The sequence below is a fragment of the Egretta garzetta genome, unplaced genomic scaffold (assembly GCF_000687185.1).
Source record: "Egretta garzetta isolate BGI_Z169 unplaced genomic scaffold, ASM68718v1 scaffold188, whole genome shotgun sequence".
Taxonomy (NCBI): Eukaryota; Metazoa; Chordata; class Aves; order Pelecaniformes; family Ardeidae; genus Egretta; species Egretta garzetta.
This window is the reverse complement of record NW_009260622.1, coordinates 2,622,034-2,646,316: the sequence shown is the minus strand read 5'-3', so window position 1 is coordinate 2,646,316 and position 24,283 is coordinate 2,622,034. Positions and strand designations below refer to the sequence as shown.

Here is a 24,283-nt window from a genome sequence, read left to right as displayed (position 1 = left end):
CGAGAAGCAGCTGGCCACTCCTGCAGGCATTACTCAGCCTGGCCTTCAGCTGAGGACAGTATGAAAAGAAAACAAAATACTGAGTCCTCTGCAATTATCGTATAAAGTCACTGATCTAATTACTACAGGAATAGTTATGAATGCAAAGAAGAGTGGGTCTTCAAAAGTCACTGTTTATGTATAATGTATAACATAGCTGCATCTCAGCAAAACAAGCAGTCAAACCCTTTGGAGAATTCCAGCGTTAAATTACTTCCTCCAGTCTCAGAGTACCATAATTTATGTGCGATACAGCCGAGAGAATTCAAAGAGCGAGATGTCCTGGGGGATGTTTCATTTCACAGCCCGTGAATTCACACGGAGGCAGAACAAGCTGGTTAAAGAAAGACGTTTCCCTGGCTGAACAAAACAGGCTCAACACCTGCTGTCCGAGGGCAGCTTCGCTCGCGTCAAGTGCAATGAAACTTTATTCGCTGTTTTATATACTCATCTATGGAAAATGTAAGTCTTAATGCCTCTCAGTGAGACACACCTTTACCCCCTGTGGTATAGGTCTTGTTTTGGGAGCAAGAGTTCATAGGCTCTGTGATCACTGACATCTGGCCATGCAGTTATGAGGGCATGTGCTAAATCAGAGAGTATCAGACTTCCCATGTAAAGATGAGTAAACTTGTTCCGTAATTTTTACTAGAGGTTCTATTCATGATTTGGTTGATAAGCTCCTACAAGGACCTCCTGCACCAGGCAGGTTGGAGGCTTGGTAGGGCAGTCTAGGCTTCGCCACCGGCATCACCAATGGGCATCCCTAAGAGGTGTGTGAGTGCAGACTGCATGAGCGTTTTTGTGGTTGGTAGATGAAGTTTCTTATTTAAATAACTGAGATGGTTTCTCTTATCAATTTACCAAACAAACAACATACCCCAGCGTCTGATCCCGTTACGCCATGGCTTGGATTTGTCAGTCGAGCCTGTTGGGACCTCTGGCACACAAATGACAAATCACAGTGTTAGTAGAACTATTGACACACATTTTTAATACATAACCACTGTTGTTATATATAATCAGAGCTGATAGAGTTCAGCATAAAAGGGTATTTTAAAGTGCCAATAAAACCACTTAGCTTTTACAACACACTGCGTTTACTCCATCCCCCCCTTCCTCCAAAAAAGCTTTTCTTTTGAACTAAGCAATTTATATATTGGGTCAGTGTTATAAAGTAGGTATTTATAGCAGATTTCAATGGAGTGGAAGCTGGAATAAAGGCAACTTGCTTTTAAATGCAGCACGGAGGCAACTTTGCATTGATAAGATTATCAACTGTTTGTACATAGAAGATGATGTGGTCATGGAGGGGCCTCACATTTTCTTTCTGTAACTGTAACCCAAATTATTTGCTCTTCTAACAAATCGTTTATTCTTCAATTTTTCTTAGACTCATTCAGTGTCAGCTGAGCAACTTGTTCAACAATTAGGAGCTGAACTAAAGAATTTAGCCGATAACACCACACTGTCTTTTTAATTTAATCCTTTTCTTCCCAAAAAACCACAATAAATGCATCACCAGTCTAGTGATAAAAGCGACTCTAAGCTGTATTATCACTATAAGATGATCACATACGCAGACAGTTGGCTATAACTTGTGCTTTGTTACGCCTCAGGGTTGCATTTATCTTGGAAATCAGTTTGGTATTGATGGCATAACTCATCAGCGATGCTAACTAGCCCCTTACTGCCAAACTGCTCTCAATTACCATAGCGATACCGTCAGACGAGCTAGCTCAAGGAGCAGGACAGGGGTCACACAAAATTATTGAACACCCAGATTTTTACCAAGCGTGAATACAGAAAAATTATATACGATGGTTAAATGGAGCACCTTTAAAATTAAAAGGAATAGGGATTAAGTGTAATTGTTTTCCACTAATAACAATTAAGAAGGAAAGAGAGGAAAACTCTTAAGCTGATGGTACAGTCTGTATGCTTAAATATGAACTAAAAGAACGATAGTCGTCTTGTGATTTAAAGAAATTAACACCTTTATAGCATGGATGGTACAAACCAGAAAATATTTGGATGAACTGGTTTTTCTATATGAATTAATACCGCTTTAATGATGCATGTGTGTGTTCATTTTTGTTTGGTTTTTAGTACTTGTTCTTAGTTATCCTAGTAAATATAAGAATTGTGTAGGGGGTCTAGTTTTCCTCCAAATACAAAGTGTTTCTATTTAACAAATGCAAAAATTGAATGCATACAATGGAATGTGCAGATGCACTGCAAATAATAGAGATTTGCACGTGCAAATAGACCACTTATGCATGTATGCGTCAATGGCTTGTGAAACAAATATTTGAAAACCTATGCCAGAACAGGAAACTAGCACGTCAAAAAGGTAAAAGAACAAGTAAAACAAACTTCTTTTTCTGTTTTCCTTTGTACTGCTGCGAGTTTCTCTACCAATTATATGTCCAAGCAAATTTTAACTAGGGATCTAACACAAAGCCTGGTGAAGCCAATGGCATGATTCCTGCAAAGTTCGGTGGCCACATGAGTGATATATTCAGAGCTTAATACAGACAGAACTTTGTATTTCTGCACAGGGATCCTTTATAGATCATATCTTTTCACATAAACTGGATTGATAGTTGGATTTATTATTAAAGACTTATCTACATGGGGAGGAAAAGAGGATTAATTCAGATTTAAATACATTGCTGTAACTGCTCTGTACTGGCTGGTGTTCAGTAACTCTGCAAAGAGCCAGCTGGGGTTTTGTCCCCAAGCCACTATCTCTGCACAGAGGGGTTTCTCTCTCAAAAAAAATGCACCCAGCCCCTGTGCCAGGAATCCTCGCTGCTGCCAGGACCTGCCCATCTGCTGGCTGCTCCCATGACATCGGTGCACTCGCTGGTACAGGCTCTGGAGGGGGTCAGGCTCAATAAAACCCTGCAGCTTGAGTTCTCGCATGGGACAAGCCTTTTCATTTGGGGCCTTTTCCATGCTGTAGCTGGTTAGGTGAGGTTTCTGGATCTGCTGGTTGCTTGGCTTTGTGCATCCTGAGTACATAAAAATCAGGGGAGTGAATTCAGCAAGGGAAGGAGGTGTGGGTACATATCCAGTCTTGTTAAATATGCTTTATGCATTTTCTTAATTTTATATTGGAAGGAGATATGATTACTGGGGAGGGAGGCATTGTTGTTAATTCATGGTCCTGCCCTGTAGGACTGAAGGATGAATAAAAGGCAGGTGGGCTTTTGCCTGGGTTTGATACCATTTTACTATGGTCAATGTGGTAGTCATGACTCCTAAGGGAGCTTGGGATCTACTGAGCTGTAGAAGTTTAAAAAAAAAAAAAAGAAAGAAAGAAAAGAAAGAAGAAGAAAAAAGAAAAAGATAGGCTTAGCTGATCCTTACTCTATTACACAGGAATATTGAGCCATTGGAGTGGAATTCAAACCTAATTTGATCAACAACATTCTCCTCCTGCAAAGGACTCACTATTGAGAGAAACGCAAGGTCTGCCCCTCACACCTTCCCTATCTGCAACATTTTGGCTTCAGCTCAGAGGCTGATAGGTGCTGCCTGCTCCTTCCCCTGGGCACTGAGCATGGCCAACAAGCTCCATGATTAGGTTGGAGACATCTCTACAGTTCAGTTCCTCCCAGGCTGCTGGTTTCATTGCTACACATGGTGAGCTCTGCCAGGTGTTATTTCAGCTGCAGTAGCACAAACCATCTCAAGTCCACAGACTTTATGTAGATGATTTCAGAAACTGGTATGAGAAAGCAAGTAGAGGACATGGTGGGGGGTGTGTGTGCGTTTGCAGTGTGCTGGTCCCTTGTGGCAGCCCTTGCTCAGGATAAACACCTTTTCTGCTATCTCTTCATTACCAAGTATCCCTAATTTTTTACCTTCCTGTTTCCTCTGAGATAGACAGACTTTCCTTCCTTGATCTCCTGTTTCTCAGTGGCTTCTATGCTGAGCATTTTCCTTTTTTCTCCCTTATTTTTTCCTTCCTTTGAAAGTCTGGAAAATGCTGGACAGTGGCTAACTGGTATTCTTGAGTGTTTGGACACTTGAGGACTATGCAAGAGAAAATGAGCAGTGAGTGCCTGTGGCTCGGTTTCCATGGCAACAAAGATTAAAAATGAGGAAAAGGCACCTACTCCTAGTTGTTGAGATGGTTTTGGAGATGAGGAATTCCTTGTCCACCTTTCCTCCCATGCGCTGTAGAAGCACAGCACAGGGCCTGGCAGCACTCCTGTTGACCCTTAGCTGTGGTCAGTGGCTCAGTCTGAGATTACAGCTCCTCTGCAACATATTTTAGCATGAGCCAGAGAGGTAGCACTGCTCACTGACCACAGTTTCAGAGCACTTTATGTAAGCATGGGGAGCTGACGGCGAGGTTGGCTAACAGGGCCAGAGCTAGCAGTTGCATCTGTAACCCTGCAAGCAGTTCCAGTGGTCAAGGACTCATCGCTGATGCACGCAACCAAACGGCTCAAACCCAGACCTAACCATAGCTGTGTAAGGAGTTCTGGAGCACATGAGAAATTAATTAAGATGGTAATGAAGTAAGAAGGTAAAGATGATGGTAAAGAGTTACTTTTGGACAAGATTTTATTTTGGTAGTTTTCTGTTCCCCAGGGTTCCTGCCAATAGGATGGCATCAACTGCTTGCTCCATCCCCAGTGACTGCTTTCCTCTCTCAGCATGGCATGGTTGGCACGTGAATACGTCACGGCCAGTGACTGGGAGAGTCCACAGCAGTTCAAGCAATGAAGCCAACAAAGATACTAAGTGTGATCTGACGGGAATGTGTAGTAAGGAAAGGATAAGGCTCAGAGAAAAGGCCAAGGAGGCAAAATGGCAATGGCAAAGCATATGGGTTACCTCTGCACGGTCCTCCAGGCTGCTGCAATTCGGTCACTCTACCGCAAAGATGACAAGCACATCATTGCTGAAGGAACTCTCAGCTACACAATCCTGAATGTCCTTTTGTTGCCTCATCTGCTTCCAAGATGAATGTCAGGTTGAAACCGATACCCCCCTCACCATGCCAAAATCCCAGCCAACTCACAAAAGCAAGGGGGCAGTTGACATGTTGCCGGGGAACCAGACTTCAGCCATCTTCGTTAGCTTTATCTTCATGCCACTTCGGTGATTCTTATAAGGTCTGTCAAAACCCAGACTCCACCTTCACTTGTCCAAGCCAAAGAGGCCCAGGGCCAGCACAGCTCCTGTTCCTGTGCCCGAAAGGGAGAACCACCCCGGTCCCAGTGGGAGGCGTGGCACCTCTCCCATGCTGCAGGAAATCGGTGGCCCACCAACACGTCTTCGATGCCACCTGGCCTGCCACGAGGTTTTAGCTGCAAATATGAACTTGGTTTTCCAGAGAACTCCTCTGCTGTAGCTTCATCAAAAGACTGGCTTTACCCTGGTGGCTCCAGTGCTTTGAACTTTACTCCTGAATCCAAAGGAAGCACAAATGGGAGCCATTGACACTGTACTGAACTTTAAGGCTGACACGCTATTTAGCAACTTATTAATGCTAGATCTTTTGAGGAAAGTTTTCACTCACCCTCTGCTCTAAAGAGCTTTGTCAAACTGTAACCATTTTAATTTTACTACAATTGCCCCTGGAGGAGCTGGTGAAAGTTATACCAGCTGTACATTTATTTTACTGTTTTTACCTCCCTTTTTTCTGATCATCAGTCTGTCAAGGCTATCAAGATTTACATTTAAATGTAAAACTGGACTGTCCACCAAATAGCCTTTGAAGCTATTAGCTGTGAAAGATAATCAATTGGGAATGGGCCCCTGCAGAGCACTTTTCAAGCAGAGTCATCACCAAAAAGCAATTTTGCTGGCAGGCTTTTTTTTTTTTTTTTTTTTTAAGAAAAAAAATCATGAACATCCCCATCCAATTAAAGTGATATCAATGGCTGATCTACATGATCTACAACAAAAGCAAAATTTAACATTGTTTAGGCAAATTGATTCACATGATAAATTCTGAATGTTTTAGGAGTGACTAAGAAGCAAGGATTGGCAACTTTTCCTCAATCCCCCAGCAACTGTATGTACTTAGAGAAGCAGCATGCTCCAATATGCCAGGAGATGAGGGAAAGTGCTACTGTTTAGATAATAAACCTTGCATCAGTCTTGTAAAAATTTAAAAACAAGGTACATTTTTATTGCTTCTTTAGCTTTACAAATTTAACATGGCATCTTACATTGTTTTTCTAAAGCTATGTCACCATTTATACTCCCTTTTGTTTATTAGAATAAAAAAGCTTGTTTCACAAAGAACTTTAATCTATTAATTATGACTGCTATGCATTATGCAGTTTAGCTTTATGCATTCCTGTTCTTTCAAATTTTCCTTTAGGCCATCATGAGATGGGACTATCTCCAGCATCTATCTAGGTATTTGCATCTCGCTCATCACTGAGGTATCCAAGTTATTCTCATCCTCACAATATACTTCTGAGGTGCACGTCACCTTCTCCAGATGGGGAATTCAGCAGCACTAGTCCAGAAAAATACATATTGCTAAAATAATAACTGCATATGGCCAGTAACAGCCAGTGGAGACACACATCGGAAGTATGAAGTTGTGATCTGTGTTAAGAAAAGGGGGGGGATGGATACATTAATTCAGAGAGTGACATTTTAAACAGTGCAAATACAACCACCAGGCAGAATGGGGTGATGGCTCAGGGCTGGGAGACCCACGGGGAACACGGCCGACCAGCATTGCCAGCCTTGCTCTGCCCCACCTGGCCCAGGGGTTCTCAGTCTCCATAAGCTTCCATTTTGTGATCAAAAGAAAAATTATAGAAAATTGTCTGAACAGCCCTGACCAACAGGGATACGCAGCCTAAGTCTGCCATGTAGGGCCAGCCTTTCTTTCCAAATGCTGCCTATACAGAGAGCACAAAGATTTTAACAGCTCTCCTTCATTTTGAATGATATGAATGGGAAACTCAAGCTGAAAACGTTGGGGGGCTCTCCAAGTTTTGTTTTAGGTGTCTCTCATATCAGGTTTGAGAAATTGAAAGATGTTCATGGCATAACGTGTTTCACCCAGGAGCACAAGGCAGCATAAATGCATCCTTAGATCCTTAAAAAAAATAAAACCAAAAAACCCCAAAACAACAAACACACCCCCCCCAACGTTTACAGGTCCTCAGATAATTATTTCCCAGATAATGTTCAACTTTTACCTACAAAATTCACCCACTCTTATCACTGACCTTTTGCTTTCAGACGTTAAAAGCAAGTTTACATGAGGTCTGAAACTAGGAACTTCCAGCAATCCCCACAGCACCTCTGCCAAATTTGAATCTATATTAATGCATAATTCCTGCTTCTTACAGAGGCAAGCCCAGCTCCTGAAGCTTGTGCACTAAATTATCCGACACCACAGGGCACAGAATGCAGCGGCATTACAGCACCAGACCCCATGCATACATGGTATTTGTGACTCTAATGGTATATAGCATTAACAACCCCCCAACTTTGCTTTCTCATGGACTTCTTTACTTCCCTACAATATGGTGAAGTCTCCAAAAGATGAAAGACAGCCATGTAACCAAATACTGTACGTTTTATGAGTCCTTCTTCATGTCTAGCAACTGGAATAAAGGCAAAGGCAGAACTGGATACCTGCGAGAGAAAAGAAAGCTGTTCCTGCCACAGACTTTTAATTCACAATGATACCTGAGACATTATTTCCTCAGGTCACTATAGAAACCTTTATCACCTTATGAAAGGTCATTGGGATAAGTGACAGGAGACATCAGTTTCTCTTAACAATATTGGTTTCTCTTCCTAAAATTTAAATAACAAGGCTAAAGATTTTCCAACTAGAGCTGTAAAAGGCCATTAGAGTATCCAGTCAATATTCCTGAAATTATAGGATAGAAGCCTTTCCACTGAGGACATAGCAAATATTTTTACAGACACCAGAGCATTGCATTGCAAAAAGGATGACCGACTGTGTTTTGACTGTAAAGACAAATACATAAGTGAATAATCAGAAATACAGAATAAAAGAAATGTATCTAAAAAAGAAGCCTTTCCCTAGTTATTTGTAATCTAGAGAAAAACGTCTTGGCATGCTTCTAACATTTTTAAAGAAGAAATTAAACCCCCACAACAGAAGGTACTTTCCAGTGCAGTCAGATCATAACAGCATTAAATAGCTGTGCCAAAATGATTGGGAAATATTTTGATTATAGTTTTTTAATTGCAAACCCCATATGTATTCAATAGAAGTTTGGTTCCCCCCCCGCCCTGATCCCAAAGAACCTAACTTTGGGCCGAGGTCTGCTTGCTTTTTGGCCTCCTCTCACGTGAGGCCGGGATCCCATTCACTCACCCAGGGGTGCTTTCTGGTGCATCTGCATATCCAGTAACCCCCCCTGTGCACCGGACAAATTGATGCTGGTTTTGAGCAGGAATCCGCCATTTTGATGCAAATGGCAGTTAAAGTGTTTATCAAAACCGCATAGGAGATACCACCGACCCTGACGGGGGGCTTAACCCAGAGCGCTGCTGGTTTCTTGTTCAAAGGCGACATTGCATCTTTCTGGGGCAGGTAACAGCCACACCAAAACACAGCTAAAGGTGTTGAAGACAAATTTTTCTTTGGACTTTGGATTTTTTTTTTCTTTTTTTTTTTCCTGCTGTATGTTTCTGCCACACAAAACCAGAGAGAAAAGCACGTTTTAGTAGGTCTTGCTGAGGATAAGCCTCTGCTCATGTGATACTTGGGTCTGCTTTTAAAAAGCAGTGGCATGGAGCCACAAAACAAAATCAAAAAAGGTTGGGAAGGATGCAAGAGCAGGGGGTGGCTTTATTTGAAATGCATGCAGGCTATGCACCACTGCTTGCTCAGCGCGCTGGCTAACGCTCCCGCTCTCTTTAACCTCGTGCCTTTAAGCAGTCGCAGCGCTCCACACTCGCAGAGGAGCGAGGGCTGTAACACACTGCAACTCGCAACCGGGACGCCACAAGCGAATTGTGTAAAAACTACATGCCCGTGCGGAGAGCAAAACCTGCCACGAATGTGTCGAAGGAAGCTAACCGTGGAATATTTAGTTTTCCATTTTCCTCTTGGAGCCAGTTCCGTGCAATGCAGTGTAAACATCATCCATTTTGTGACAAGTGAGCAGAAGTGAGAAGCGCTTGCCAGCAGCAGCCCGGGCAGCCGGGTTTGCTCGCTCCGTGCTGCCTGGGCACTGTGGGGCTCCGTGCTTACCAGGGAGGGCTTGGAGATCACCAGGCAAGAACAAAATCCAATTATTTTCACCTGGAAAGAGACAACTTGCTACAGAGCTCTGAAGCTATGGCAGAACTCTAGGAAGGCACACGATTTATTTACCATGTGCTTGAAAGCAAGCGAGCTCTACAAGAGACACTTGTTATGAATTACCATGCTCTCTCAAGGGATAGTTCTGTTGATAACATGAAGAATGTATTAAACGAGTATCAGAGATTAAAACAATCTGCTTCTGCCAGCTCCAAACCAGAAAGACCATTACTGTCATACACAGAAATAAAGCCAGAATATTGGAACAGAATACTGACAAAAAATATCGACCTGTGTTAGCCTTGGTTATCAGCTGCCTTTTTTTTTTTCCTTTTAGGGTGGAGGAAAGAAGTCTCCAGATTGTTCATGTAAACATAATGCAATCAGCTAAACAATGTTGAAGAAGCAGCACTGAGCTTTGTCTATTCATTCACACCATTTTGTTATCTTTCCTGTTGATCTTCGAGGCACACACAGGACCAGAACGAAGGTTACTCTTTACAATATGACAAATCTACCGGTTTCCTATTTTAGAAGGCAAACAAGGCTTTTTGTGAAACTGCAAGGCAGATAACAGAGCTGTGTAACGCTAAGTATGACATTAGATTGAGCATGAGATTCCTGGACGTGGTGATGCGTCCCCTGGGTGCAGCTCTGTTGGCCAAGTGCAAACACAGATAAATTGCAATTCAACCCATCAGCTTTGTCAAAATCTCTCATTTTGTACTGTTCTTGTAGTGCACGACAGATCTGCAGCTGCAAACCATGTACAGATTAAAATTAATTAACAGGGAGTAAAAAATGAGTGGTTTAACATAAATTGTGAGATCAAGTTCTGGCTGTAAATCTGCTTCCTGGGATCTTAACAGTAGAAAACTTTGGACTTTTTTTTTTTTTTTAATTTGTTGCTTTTTCTCTTAAATGAAAGTAAGATTTCTACAGCTAAGATATTGTAACTTCTTATAGAAGTGGATTTTGAAATGTGCTTATCGGGCAAAAAGTTAAAAGCAGGGAACTGTTTAAGATGAAACATCATCAAGCAGCCCAGGCCATGCTTTGAAGTTTATCTGGATCTCTAGCACCACCTATAGATGACACAAAATACTTCACGCTCATGAAACCCTGCATGCAGAGTTCATTTATACCAATATATGAAAAATGTTACTTTCTAGGTGCCAAAGTGTACTACATTTGCACTTACAAACTTGCAGGCTTGGTACAATTTTCTACACCCGAAAGCCGGCCAACCTTACCCACCGGTATCAGCAGTTAGTCCAACTACACTCAAACTTTTACCTTAAAAACAAGACTACCACCCCCTTTGGGGTAATGTACAGCCACCAGCTCTAAACCCAGAGCAGCACAGGTCCACCAGCTCCAACCCCATGTCCCAGGCAGAATTTTCTTGTCCAGCGGGAGCCCCATCACCAGGGCCTCTGACAGGCAAGCGCCTCAGCTGGGATTCTTAAACTCTCTACCCATGTGGCTCGTAGAAATTAGAACATAATTATCCTTGAGATCGCCAGCCTTCATAAACTCAACCAGCAGGAAACATTGGGAAGATGGCGCCTGAGCAAGCAGATACAGAAGCAGACTTACCCGTGACAAAACCAAGTACGTCAGGGCTGATCAATTTAGATTCTTTTGTCTTACAATGAAGGGAAAACACATAGTAACTCGTAATAAAACCTAAGTCACCAATGGACTAGTCAATCCCACCCACAGTCCTAGCATAGGTTTTTGAAAGCTGAGAGTATAATTTGCTACCACCGTTTGTGCCGCTCAGTATTACCATTTGGCACAAAAAGGAGTTGGAAGAAATCTCTCGCCCGACCCATCTCTGGTGTGATCTTGGTTGTAGTTTACTCTCTGCTGTGCTAGTGTAACCGTTTGTGGAGCAGTGCTGTGAACTGGACCACTGAGATGACCCAAGGAGCCCCCCTTCCTCTGCAGGTCGAATAGACTTGAACCTCAACTGCATTGAACTTCCCCAAGCTCACTCTCCTGTGGCTCCGTTGTCCATCACACATGCTCCTGGGGAAGCCTCTCCCCCACTGCAACACCAGCGCTGCCCATGGTCTAGAACCACTGTAAGCTGGGTGAAAAATCTGTACTCTTACAGGGCTGAAAGTGCCCCGTCTTTCACTGATGTTTACAGTAACTATTGGCCCAGCACACAGAAACACTGTACACGGCCTGATGGTTTAGATCAGGTACATACATACACATATGTTTGGAGATGGATTAATAGTGAAGAATTGCTACTATGCCATATGTTTAAATTCAAAGATAACAAAGTGTTTGATCTGTGCTGCTCCAGTGATCACTTACAACTTGATACCAGGGACCACATATAATAAGATCAAGCACTTACCTGTGATGCCTTTTATCTTCCAAGTGCTTTGCAAGTAGTTTCAAATCAGTGGAAATGTAACCATCAGGTCTCTGCTATAGGCACAACAATGAAACACGACTGGAGAGCCACAAAACAGGAAGGCCAGCGTTGAAATTCAAAGTATCTAGGCTTTCAACTTATTGTTCTCAATGAATGTTCTGCAGTGATCTAATGTAGTAAAAGCCTCCCGCCTACTTCTAATTTATATAAAAATAGGTGTGCTCGGTGATTTGGAATTGGGTCTTGTCAGCTCCTTAAATTACCTATCTGTAGGGAAGAGAGATAATTAACAGGTGACAAACCTGTATCACCAGAAAAGTTGAAGAACAAGTGTAGGAAATAATAAACGCTGAAATACACCTGTCAAGTGAACTTAGAACTTTTGCTTCATGCAGCATGAGGCTAGGAAATAAGTCTTTAATAAAGCCTTTTTAATTAAGCATTTATGAAGTTTCTCCCTCTAACTGGAGTGTGGTCTTCTCTGATATCCACAAGTGTCAGGCACACTGTCAGACTGTTCAAATCAAAACCCCGATTTTAAAACCAAGGTTATTTGGAAGGGTTTTTTGTTTTAAAAGAACACTAATTTAGAATCAAGGATTAGGAAGGCAGAAGATATATGGATCTCCAAAAATACTATTTCCCATAAATAATGAAGACAGAGATACTGGAGCATTCGAGTTTAAACAACCCTTATTTAAACAAAAAAGAAAAGGTCACATTTTCAAGAACAACCTGTACGACTGTACTTGTGAGTTATGATGGCATTTTCCTACTCATCACTGTAAAGCAGGAAGCCTTACACTGTACATAGAGTACACACCATGCAGAGGGAAGGAGTTTCGGGAAGCAGTCCCACATACACAAGGTGAAGGCTGTGCAAGCTAAAAAAATTTCAAACGAGGCCTATTCAGAAAGTGGCCCTAATTATGTTATCTTTAGAAGTTTTCCAAGTATGTTTCTAGGACATAAAGCAATCATTCAGTGTCTCCCACTAGCAAATACTGTGAAATTTAACTTGACTTTGATTCCCCAAGACGGAATCTCAGAGCTGGTTTTGGTAACAGTCTCTTTTCAGTCTTCATGGATGTTAACAGTTGTCCTTGGGATGCTGTCTGGCTGTGAAATGATCTCTGAGTTTTTGCAGATCCAGGCACCTACAGAACTATTTTCCCAAGCTGAGAGTCTGTTCTTTAACTAGGTAGTTTGGTAGTGAAGATATTATTAGCTAACACTACCAGAATGCTCACCGGATAGGACTATAGTAACACATAGTTCAAAGCACAGCCTAGAATTAATTCATTACAGAAACATGCATCATATAATGGTAAATTACCATCTCATTGTGATCCAATCTGAATTTTTGTTAGAGTTTCACACCTTGGATTGGAACCTGTTAGTTTTTTATTTTAAATGGAATGAATTCAATCTTTTCCTTTCCCCCCTTTAACTTGAACAGAGCCAAAACGTAATGCACTTTTACCACCCATGCAACTACAAACAGGCAGCATTAAAAATAAAATCAAAATTAAGTAGTGTTTGTAAAAAATATATTTGCAGTTGTTTTGTTCTTTAAAACACAGGTGCCTCTGACAGAAATCACTGTGCCATAGATATAATTTGTAATAGTGTTCTTGCTAACAGAGCTAGGTATTACTGATGGACGGATGAAATTCTTTCATTTTCTAAAAAAGATCACCTGGTCTTCTGCGTAATCATTTCCAGATTAAGTGCCAGGCGCTAGCAACTTCTACAGACACTAAGGAACAGCCCCCTTAAACTTTACTAGAGCTGCATTAGACCCAGTAGTAGATATTTCTTACAGATCAACAATCAGCCAGGTGCAGTTAATGCCTACATAGCATGTAACTGAAACAGACTTCACTTAAAAATATACTTCAGAATGGCTTGGACTATTACCTTTTTGTGTGGGCATGAAAGAACAAGTCTGCTGTGAAGGTAATTCATCATTAGGTGAGGCTTTCTTATTTCATCCAGCACAATACAAGAATCATATTGTGGGAAGCTTACTGCTCAGTGAAATTGTCAACAGTTGCTTGGATGCTTGGATTTTACAAAGAACGCAGCCTCTGATTTCAATAGAGGCACATAAATATACACAACCTCTTTTTCACATACAAGATGTATGTTTCCATGTACAGACAAGTAAAATGTCTAACTGGAAGGTATTTGGCTTTGTAGGACAAATCCTGCATTCACTTATGTCCTATGCATTTCTGCTGAATTCAGCACTGCCTCTGAGATTGAAATTTGTTTAGCGATAGTACTTTGTGACTAATCTGGTATGGAGTCTGCTGGACACAGCAAAGCTGTATGGGCTCCGCTCTGAATGATAGAATAGGTCTGCTTAGGGGCTTCTGTGTGAGAGGATGAAGAAAAAATAGGAGGAGGGGGAGCTGAAGTGGACACTGTTATACTCTGACCTCCATCACTAACCACAGTCACTTCTGTTGCTCCTTCTTGTATCAAAGCATTAAGGCCTTCTAAGTCAGAGCAGCTGATTCCAGAGCTGGTGATGAAAGCTTGGTTTGCTGAAGCCTCATGACCGCTGACAGAAGCAGCAAGAATCAGAGTCTGATGTAAATCAGTTTCTGATGTAAAGCACTTCCATCACTTTGGTCATGGGTCGTGAGAAGAACTGCTGGTTGTGCCACAGGCCCTGCTTCGCTTTGAGATATGGGAGGCGGAGGTGGTGCCAACAAACTGACTTGGCCCAGCAGCTGCAAGCGGTTGTTGGTTGAGAGGTCTTCCTGATTCTGGCTAACTAATGTTGAGGGCACGACATTCACTGATGCAGCCTGAACGATACTGTTGGTCTGAGGGACCTGGTGACCCACAATAATCTTCACCCTTCCCTCATTGTATGGAGAAACCTGAGCAGCCTGAAGTGGGACCTGGAGGTGACTAACAGTAATTGCAGCACTGGCCTGACGACTGGGATCCATCTGGAGCTGTAGAACAGCCAGTTCGTTATTTTTCGAGCCATTATACATACTGTGCTGCTTCTTATGACTTCTAAGAGAATCTTCTCGGACAAAAGAAGCATCACACAGGTCACACTTAAACGCTTTCTTGGCATCCAATTTGGCAACTTGCCTGGAGCCACCTTGCTTTGGCCTATCTCCCTCCTTCTCCACTGTTTGCTTCTTGGTCTTGACTTTGTCACCATGAGCTTTCCTCACATGAGTTGTCAGGTTGCTCCGCTGCTTGGTATCAAAACTGCAGAATTCACATTTGAAAGGACGATCCTTGCAGTGAATTCGCTCATGCACTTTCAGAGCTGCCTTGTTGGAGCAAGAGTAGTTGCATTCTGAGCACTTCACTGGTTGTTCGGGCTGATGAGTTCTTATGTGGTGCCGAAGGCTTGTTTTGTTTCCACACTGAAATTCACACTCTGGACACTTGAGAGTATTTTCCATGCTATGCTTGATACGAATGTGTGATTTCAAGTTTCCCTTCATGGCACACCGGACCTCACAGAACTCACATTTGTAAGGTTTCTCACCAGAATGCACACGCATATGCCTCTTCAAGTCCGAGTTGATTTTAAATTTAGCAGGACACATCTGACATTGGAAAGGAGCATCTCCTGTCAACAAAAAACACAGTTCAAGTTACAGATGAGACACCCAGATCCAGTGAAGAGACCAATGCTGTAATGAATTATGTACAGTTGACTTGTTCTAAATACCTGTAAACTCCCAACATATTTTTAAGATGTAGAGAACTTTAATGGGACATTATTTATCACTTGGCCTGACATATTTGTGTGCAAACTCTTCATGAGCGTGCCTGCCCACATCTGTTGCTTTTTCATGTCTGGATCTTAAGATATTCTCCATTTTTAGTTCATTTTGAGTGTAAAACTGTTCACTGTGCTCCAGAGAAGTGACTGAAGTTTTTTATTTGTCCCTCTTTAGCAACAGTGGATCTCAACTAGTGTTTAATAAACACTGTAAATTTAACAGCTGCTATATTTTTGAAGTCTAAGAAAGTAACATAAACACATCCCTGTCTGGAGTTTACACTACAAGGTTTACAGGGAAGCTTGGAGGTTAACCATAAGCCTAAGTAAATGGTAGGGCTACTGCAGAAGCAGATGCTTAACAGGCACCAGCCTTACTGCTCAACCATATAGTTGAGTTAGATTAGCTGACAAGAAAAACTGATCACTTTTCTGGCCTGGTTCATGTGGTGCAGCACAGATAATACTGCTGGCCCAGGAAGGCAGTGGAAACTCTTGTCCAGAACACAGGGAGATGTAGGAACAAAAGTCCATACCTAGGGCAGTGTCAGGTAACTGCACAACCATAGCATTATTACAGTTACAGAAAAAAAAAAAAGAGGGATCACAGTTACATAAACGCAACTAGAAAAGACAAATGTGAGACTAATGAAACGTGCATGCAAGTCTGTGACTCTGGGGAAATGTGCTTACATGGAGAAGTAACATTAAGCTTTTGTTTTTCTGGCGTTACAGTAACCAAGAAAGAGATATATGCCCCATGTAGCACACCTAATAATGTTCCACAGATCACTTCAAGAAAGTCTAGTACCAGTTTGCATTCATGCAAATAGGTACATAAACTAGTCATAAGTGCTTTTTTTTTTTTTTTTTTTTTTGAGAGAGACTGCAATGCTGATCCAGAAACCTATCAATGTAGACGAAAGTCAGGTCAAATTCTTAACTGATAAAGCATGAAAAATGAACAGACTCACCTGCAAGATCTCTGTAAGCCTATTTATGACAGACTACCTCCACAAATAACCATTTGACTTGCTGGATCTAAACCACTATTTTGCATTTTCTTTATTTGCAGGCTTGTGTCACAACATGCATGACCAAATTAAGCTGTAGCTCTGTTCAGTTCATAAACAATTCTAGGGTAAAGACCAGTGACTCCGTTCCAAAGTCGTAAAAAAACCATCCAAAGCAAACCTACTAACCTGACTAAATAACTGTTCACTTTAATCTAAATATGTAGTTCTCTGAAGTACCTGAGCATGAAGTCTTTAGATAGGTATTATTTTGAAAAAGTGGAAGAATTGTGTTATTAGGCTCTAAGACACGCTTGCTGGGGAAAGGAAAAAGGCAGTGTACTTAATTCAGCAAGCATTTATCTTCTTTAATAATCAAACTGCAAATGGCTGATTTATTTTACAAGTTAGTATTTTATAGAGTTTGTGATAGCTGTATAATTTTGCATAATTTGCTTACCCAGCTACATATGTCATAGGTTTAGCTGCATATTTTTCAAATCAAGTTGTGGCCTACTGTGCTAATCCATGTATCTGTTTAATAATTGAAATACATAGTGTATTATCTATATTAAACAGATTTTATTAATGAAGATGCACTGTTTGTTCATCTAGTTTATTTTACAGTTTCAGCTGCGCACTGAATTTTTATCTACTTCACTGATGAAGGCACAGTATGTATTTCAATGGCTTAATTTTCACATACAGCACAATATATGAAAAAGAATGAGTAGTTTTACTGAATATAGCAAAGTATGTTTGTTCCATTTATTTAAACAGTGGTCCATTACTTCTATTTCTTTACATTTCTGTCCATACATAATCAACACTGACAGAATATAGCTTAGAAAAGTGTGTCTGATCCTGGAATTATTAATTTTAAGAGTAGTTTTACTTGAATTAACGGGAAACTGATCTTTAAATGACTAGTTCAACAAGTAATGCTATGTAAATGATCTCATGCTGAGCAATGTAGACTACACTCACCTTCCAGAGAATGACTAATTTAATTCCAGTAAGCAATACGTTCTACATACCAGTCTTACTTTTCCCCTAAAATTGGCTGTTGTATTGGGTTTGCATGGCAAGGTTTTGGCAGCAGTGAGGGGGGACTACAGGGGTGGCTTCTGGGAGAAGCTGCAGAGGTTTCCCCTATGTCTGATGGAGCCAATGCCAGCCAGCTGCAAGGCCAACACCAGCCGCTGGCCAAGGCCAAGCCCATCAGCAACAGTGGTAGCACCTCTGGGATAACATAGTTAAGAAGGGGGAAAAACTGCACAGCTGCATCCGGAGAGAGGAGCAAGAATACGTGAGCAGCACAGCCCTGCAGCCCCCCAGGTCAGTGCAGCAGGAGGGGCAGGAGGAGCTCCAGACACCGGAGCAGAGATTCCCCGCAGCCCCTGGTGCAGCCCACGGTGGGGCAGGCTGTGCCCCTGCAGCCCAGGGAGCCCACGGGGGAGCAGATCCCCACCTGCAGCCCAGGGAGGACCCCACGCTGGAGCATGGGCATACCCCAAGGAGTCTGTGACCCCGTGGGAAGCCCACGCTGGAGCAGGCTCCTGGCAGGGCCTGTGGCCCTGTGGGGAGAGGAGCCCAGGCTGGGGCAGGTTTGCTGGCAGCGCTGGTGACCCCACGGGGACCCACGCTGCAGCAGTCTGCTCCTGAAGGACTGCACCCCGTGGAAAGGATGGATCCATGCTGGAGCAGTTCATGAAGAACTGTAACCTGTGGGAAGGACCCACAGTGGAGAAGCTGGTGGAGGACTGCCTGCTGTGGGAGGGGATCCCAGGCTGGAGCAGGGGCAGAGTGTGAGGAGTCCTCCCCTGTGAAGGAAGGAGCGGCAGAGACAGGGTGTGATGAACTGACCCCAACCCCATTCCCTGTCCCCTGCACTGCTGCAGGGGAGGAGGTAGAGAAAATAAGGAGTAAAGTAAAGCCCTGGAAGAAGGGAGGGATGGGGGAAAGGTGCTTTAAGATTCAGGTTTTTTATTCCTCTCCTACTCTGATTTGATTGGTAATAAATTAAGCTAATTACCCCAAGTTGAGTCTGTTTTGCCCGTGATGGTAACTGGTGAGTGATCTCTCCTTGTCCTTATCTCAACCCACGAGGCTTTCATTATATTTTCTCTCCCCTGCCCAGCTGAGGAGAGAGTAATAGAGCAGCTTGGTGGCACCTGGCATCCAGCCAGGGTTAACCCATCACAGCTGCGTGCATAACAGCTTTGTAACCTAACAAGGATGACTACTTTCAAAATTCTTGTGCCTTCTTTCAGCAAATCAAAAGAAGTCCTTCTACAAGAGAGGATTTATTCTGGAGAAATGGAAGAGACAACAAAACTACAGACTTGAATTTTAGCATAATTCAGTTGCTTAAGGCAACAGACTGACCTGCCATAAAGAACATAGCCTAGAACCCCTTCCCAACTATTGCAACACTTAATGCCACAAAAATCTAACTCTACTGGAAATACAAGAGAACTGTGATCATTCATAGGTTCTCCCACAGCCAAATTCAGAGCATACCTGCCCATGTGCATAAATGCACAAGTATACATGCTCTTATATGACACAGGGAAATGCAATACCATATTCTCTGACTAGTGTGTTTACTAACAGGTAACTTCTCATAACAACCCATATTATTTTGACTGACCGATCACATCATTTTATATAGCAATAGAAAGGAAACTTGTAAAACAACTGCCTGACAGTCCTGCCTGTTCCATCACAGCAGATTTGTGAAGTATAAAAGCTTATTTTCTGCTAGAGACAGATTGGTTTAACCCTCCCCTCCTTCACAGTGCACAAGGGATTTATTTCTTTTACCTACTCAGAATAAATCCCATCTTGCACACATCTGAACTAATGTTGTTTAGTACTCAAATTCAGAATCAGATGTAGGATAGGTTCAAAGCTAATCTAGTAATTGCCGAACCATAACCACCTTGCAGCTAAAATTCACAGCACTAATCAAATATATAAAAGACAACACAGAAACTAATCCAGTACCCTGGATTAGATGAAAAACAACACACAAAGACAACTGTACAGCAGTATCTTCACAGCAAATCTTGTCTAGGAAAAATCTATAAGAGAGAAACCTGATTACAATGAAACTTAGGCAAATAATTAGAATATAAAATTATACAATGTTTAGAAGCCTGGAGGCTAAAGCTTTCTATCCATAGAGCAAAAATGATAAGGGCAGAATAGAGTTTGGCTGCTCATACTATGCTGTTAATGTCCATCAGTCCGCACATGGAAGGTACCACGAAGAATGGTCAAGGAAAAAGAAAGTAACTTAAATTGCTAATTACTTGCTAGTTTACTGATGCAAAAAAAAATTAAATTATGCAGCTTAGGTTTGCATTGATATAACTAGTTCAGTTATAAAGTAATTTCAGTGTTTCTAATATAGTGGACCAGGTTTGAGACACAGACAGGAACCTAGATGCTCTTAATCAATCAATCAACTAGATCCTTCAGTTCTACTGGTTTAAGAACATCTAATAGGCAGTTTCAAAATCAATAGAGAAGAAAATCTACCAAGAGTCAGATCTGCTTCCAATTGCTTCCAGGTATTTTTGGTAGAGCTCTATTGCCCTACTAGGTTCTATGGCCAAGAAATTCTCAGAAGCTGGATGCCTCGATGCTTTTGAGAATCCGAATAGGCCCTTTCTGGCATCTTGATACCTGTATACCTTTTTAAAATCTTCCCTATGACTTCACAGATCTGCATTTTAGTATAAACTTACCTGTGTGGGATCTGAGATGTACAGTTAGCTGGCTAGAGTTGCGGCTTGCATAAGGACAGATCTGGCATTTAAAAGGACGCTCGTTGGAGTGAATGCGCTGGTGCTTGTTGAGACTGCTGCTGTCAGCAGCTGCATAGTCACAGTGCTTACATTTGTAAGGCTTCACCCCCGTATGAGAACGCATATGCATCTTCAGCTTATCTTTACGACTGAAACACTTGTTACAAACTTCACATTTATGGGGCTTGTCTCCTGAAATAAACAGAAGGGTATCAACACATCAAGAATTTTTGCACCATAAGGATGTTGTTGCAATTAAAAAAAAAAAAAAAAGCACACACCAAACACTTAATAGAAACAGGGCTAGTTTTCAAAAGCTGGACATTGGATTTCAGCAGCCATTCTATCAGCTAAGAACGCTTCTATGCTCCAGAAGGCTGCACGCACAAGTGCAACAATTTTAGAAGACCCTTTGGAACTTCCTCCCTGTACAACTCTAAAATTGCGGTTTAGGGGGAAGGGAGGTGAGATGTTGGAATCATTGTTCCGTATGAAGAACAAACTAGGTTTATGCACCACCACCGCAGTGTACCCCGATAAACACATAGTCTGCACCTCAGAAATTTAACTGTGCCTTAAATTGATGTACAATGTTCATGTTTCATAGCTGTGAGTGCTACTGCCCGTAGTGGGACATGGCTTACCCAAAAAGGGCAATTCCCCAAGCACATAGAACACAACACTAAAATGTACAGACATATGTACATTCTATCTAATTTATTTATAGATATGACTTGTAGGAAAATAAACTTTGGCAAAAAGCCAAAAGGAGGAAACCAACCAAAAATAAGATATAGCAACTATATAAAAACCTGTGTGTGTTCGTAGATGACGTTCCATATCCTTCATACCATAGGAAGTCTTGAACTGGCAACCTGAAAATGATAAGATTAAGATCATTAAATTCAAGGAAAACCTAACAAAATAATAAAAATATACTACACCACATTCTGGGCACTATGTTTCTTTTCAGGAACACTTTCTAATAAAATTCAGCATTAACAGAAAACGAATTCCCCATCTTATTTAGTCACATCTACTTAAAATAGTGACTGGCTTACCTATGAACTTTAGTTATCTAATGCTTCCCCTAGGAGGTAATTCACTGTCTACATGACTGTTTTCTGTAAGCTTTGAAACAAATTCTCTGGAATCTCTGCCTAGGATTTGAGATGCTCTTTACAGTACACAGGGGATGCTGGGGGAACTAATTAATTCCACGTACGACTTCAAGTTAGTGCAACTGGGAACTCAGGTAACAGCTCACCATGCAGGAATTCTGTCCAAGTGGAAAGTGCCATAGTTTTAGAGCACTGAAATGAATGCTAAGCATTTGAAACGCGCCTTTCAAATGCAGGCAAGCTTGCAAAAAGAGACGGTAACTTCTCCTACCATTAGTACAACTATTCGTCTACTCGGCTGTCTCTGCACATGCTTTCTGCATATTGCATGGTTTTCACTCACTAAGGTCTCAAAATACTTTGGTTCAATCCATCCTTATAAAAATGCTAACTGACCAAAGACAAAACATATAATGCAAACACACGTATAATATTTCTCATGTACAACAATGGCAGTTAGCAAAAAAGTAACAAGACACTGCCCTTACATTGCTAAGGGTATGGGCATAGGCCAACGTCAATACGCAAACCCACTGCAGCATTGCCAGGGTATACCACAGCATAGGACCAACGTCTAAGGACATGTGAAATCAACAGCAAAACTACTACTGCTATCAATGGTAGCACATCGCACCCTTAGTCAGCAGGTTGCCCTCCACGTTCTGCGCACCTTAGCTGCTTAAGGCAGAGCTACTGTGCGTATCACTATATGAAACCTATCAATTTTAAAAGGAAAAGGAAGAACGTATAGTCCACATCTTGCCTGGATAGCAGCAGTTTAGTTTCTTCTGTGTAAGCGAGGAATTGGATTTTCTTGAACGTGCTTTTGGTGGTGTAGAGACGATAGCAGCAGTTGGAGGCTCACTGCTCTCACTGGGCAGGTACGTTTGATAGCCATGCTCAAAAACAAACTCTGGTGCAGAAACTAAACACATAAAAGAGCTCAATTTGAGAACATTAACTTCTTCAATCAGAAAAATCTAACTGCTTTCTAGTTTCATTAATTACTTTGCTATTCTGTTTTTTCCAGCAACATTCCTATTCCTGCCTTCCTATTCATCTGGGGGAGGGGGAAAGGATAAAGGCTTTTCTCTCCCTTGGTATCCTGTTGTCAGTGAAAAATCTGTCAAGACCTGATGAGCCACGCTGAACTCAGTATAACCTGACTTGGGTCCACTTGCCTCCCTCTGAATCCTATCTGACTGCACCGTTCAGGTTCCTCAAAGTCAGTTTCTTCTGATGCCTGTCCGGGTCTTACATTAATAAAGGTATGTTTGTTTTTCAACACTGGCTGTGCTACAGCCCAAAGGAGAAAAAAAAAACAAACCCAAATTACTTATCTGGCAAATGTTGTCAAAAAGGCATGTCCTGGTTTCAGCTGGGATACAGTTAATTTTCTTCATTCTTCTCACACTAAATCCAAAACATAGCACTATACCAGTTACTAGGAAGAAAATCAACTCTATTCCAGCTGAAACCAGGACAAGGCATCATGTAAACCTTTTTTTTTTTTTTTCAACTATACTGTTTTTAGCTATTACTCACAAGAATAACAGGTGAAACTACCTCAGCCAAAGTAGCAGCTTTTAAATCAATTAAACAACGCTATACCCCAAAAGGGCAAAAGGATATAACTGCCCTCATTTTAAAGATGAGTAAATATGAAGCAGAAAAATGACTCATCCAAAACCCACACCAAGTTGAGGGATTATAATACAAAAATTCCTGGAAGTGAGCCCTGAATTCAGTTTGTTTCATTGCTCTTCCAGATTCTCTGCCCTAACCTGTCTAGCCAAATTAAAGTCAAGTAATTTGGATTTTAGTAAGGTCCCAGACCAAAATAAAATAAAATAAAACTATATATAGAAGGGCAAACCTTCACACCCGGAACAAAATTTTAGTTTTATTTAAATGTCTGCAGGATCGGGACCTCACTTCAGCCTTCACCTAAGGCAGAAATTTTGAGTAATATTTTTCCTGCCAATTAGTTATGGGAGCAATGTTAGGGAATGCAGTGTTCTCACATAAAAAGGCCTGGACTGGTGCCCAACAGCAATTCTGTGTCTGTTTTTCCACCAAGAACCCTCTTAAAAAATAAAATGCGTACTAATATGATTATTTTTCATAAGTATTGACAATTTTAATTAGCCTGCACAAGTTGGTTGTACAACACATTAGACTTAAGCAACTCTCTAAGTGAATTTGCTAATCGAGGTGCAAGTTAAGTAACTGCTGTGATACCAAAACCAAGAAGGCAGCACACCACTTTTTTTTTTTTCCTTCCTTTGCTTGCAGGTCCGTGACGACTAATGTAAAAGCTGTTATTTCAGCTTAGTGTGCTGGGGACACATGAGCAGAGGGCTAAGTAGAGGGCTACGTAGCATTGCCACTTTACACCAGTTGAGTGCTTTTGAGCTCCTGTAACGCCGAGATACCTGTAATGGTTTGGGTCTCCGAAGCGAGGGTCCGGGTTGTGGTTTGTGCTTGTGTCGATGGCACCGTTTCTTCCGACACAAACTGGACCGTACTGGTGGCCCCGGCCGCTGCACTAGTGAGCTGGCAACCGCTTTGCTTGTGCCCAACGAAGGCATCGAGGTTATTGAACTGCTGCTTGCAGATGCCACAGATGTGGATGTCGGGGGTGAGCTCCACCAGCACGGTGGTGCCGCCGGGAACTGCGGAAACAGGAGCACGGTCAAGAGCTCGTCCCGAGAAACTGCAAATGGGTGAAGCTGCCGAAAGTGCCACACAGACATCCCGCGGACCGAACGCCCCGGCTGCGGGGGAGCCCCTTGGGGCCCGGGGCCGCCCGGCCCTGCCTAGAGCTGCGGGGGGGAATCAGGGCACCGCGGGC

At 42.1% G+C, this 24,283-nt stretch overlaps 1 protein-coding gene across 1 annotated transcript in view; it reads right to left on the bottom strand.

Moving 5' to 3' along the window:
* Positions 1-6,290: 6,290 nt before the first annotated feature.
* The window catches only part of ZFP64 (ZFP64 zinc finger protein), a 19,793-nt gene continuing 1,800 nt past the window's right edge, over positions 6,291-24,283 (bottom strand). The window contains 6 exon segments of the mRNA XM_035900839.1: positions 6,291-14,333; positions 14,336-15,324; positions 20,249-20,500; positions 21,121-21,183; positions 22,193-22,354; positions 23,865-24,104. Of these exon segments, the coding sequence (XP_035756732.1) occupies positions 14,010-14,333; positions 14,336-15,324; positions 20,249-20,500; positions 21,121-21,183; positions 22,193-22,354; positions 23,865-24,104 (2,030 nt within the window). The 3' untranslated portion in view covers positions 6,291-14,009.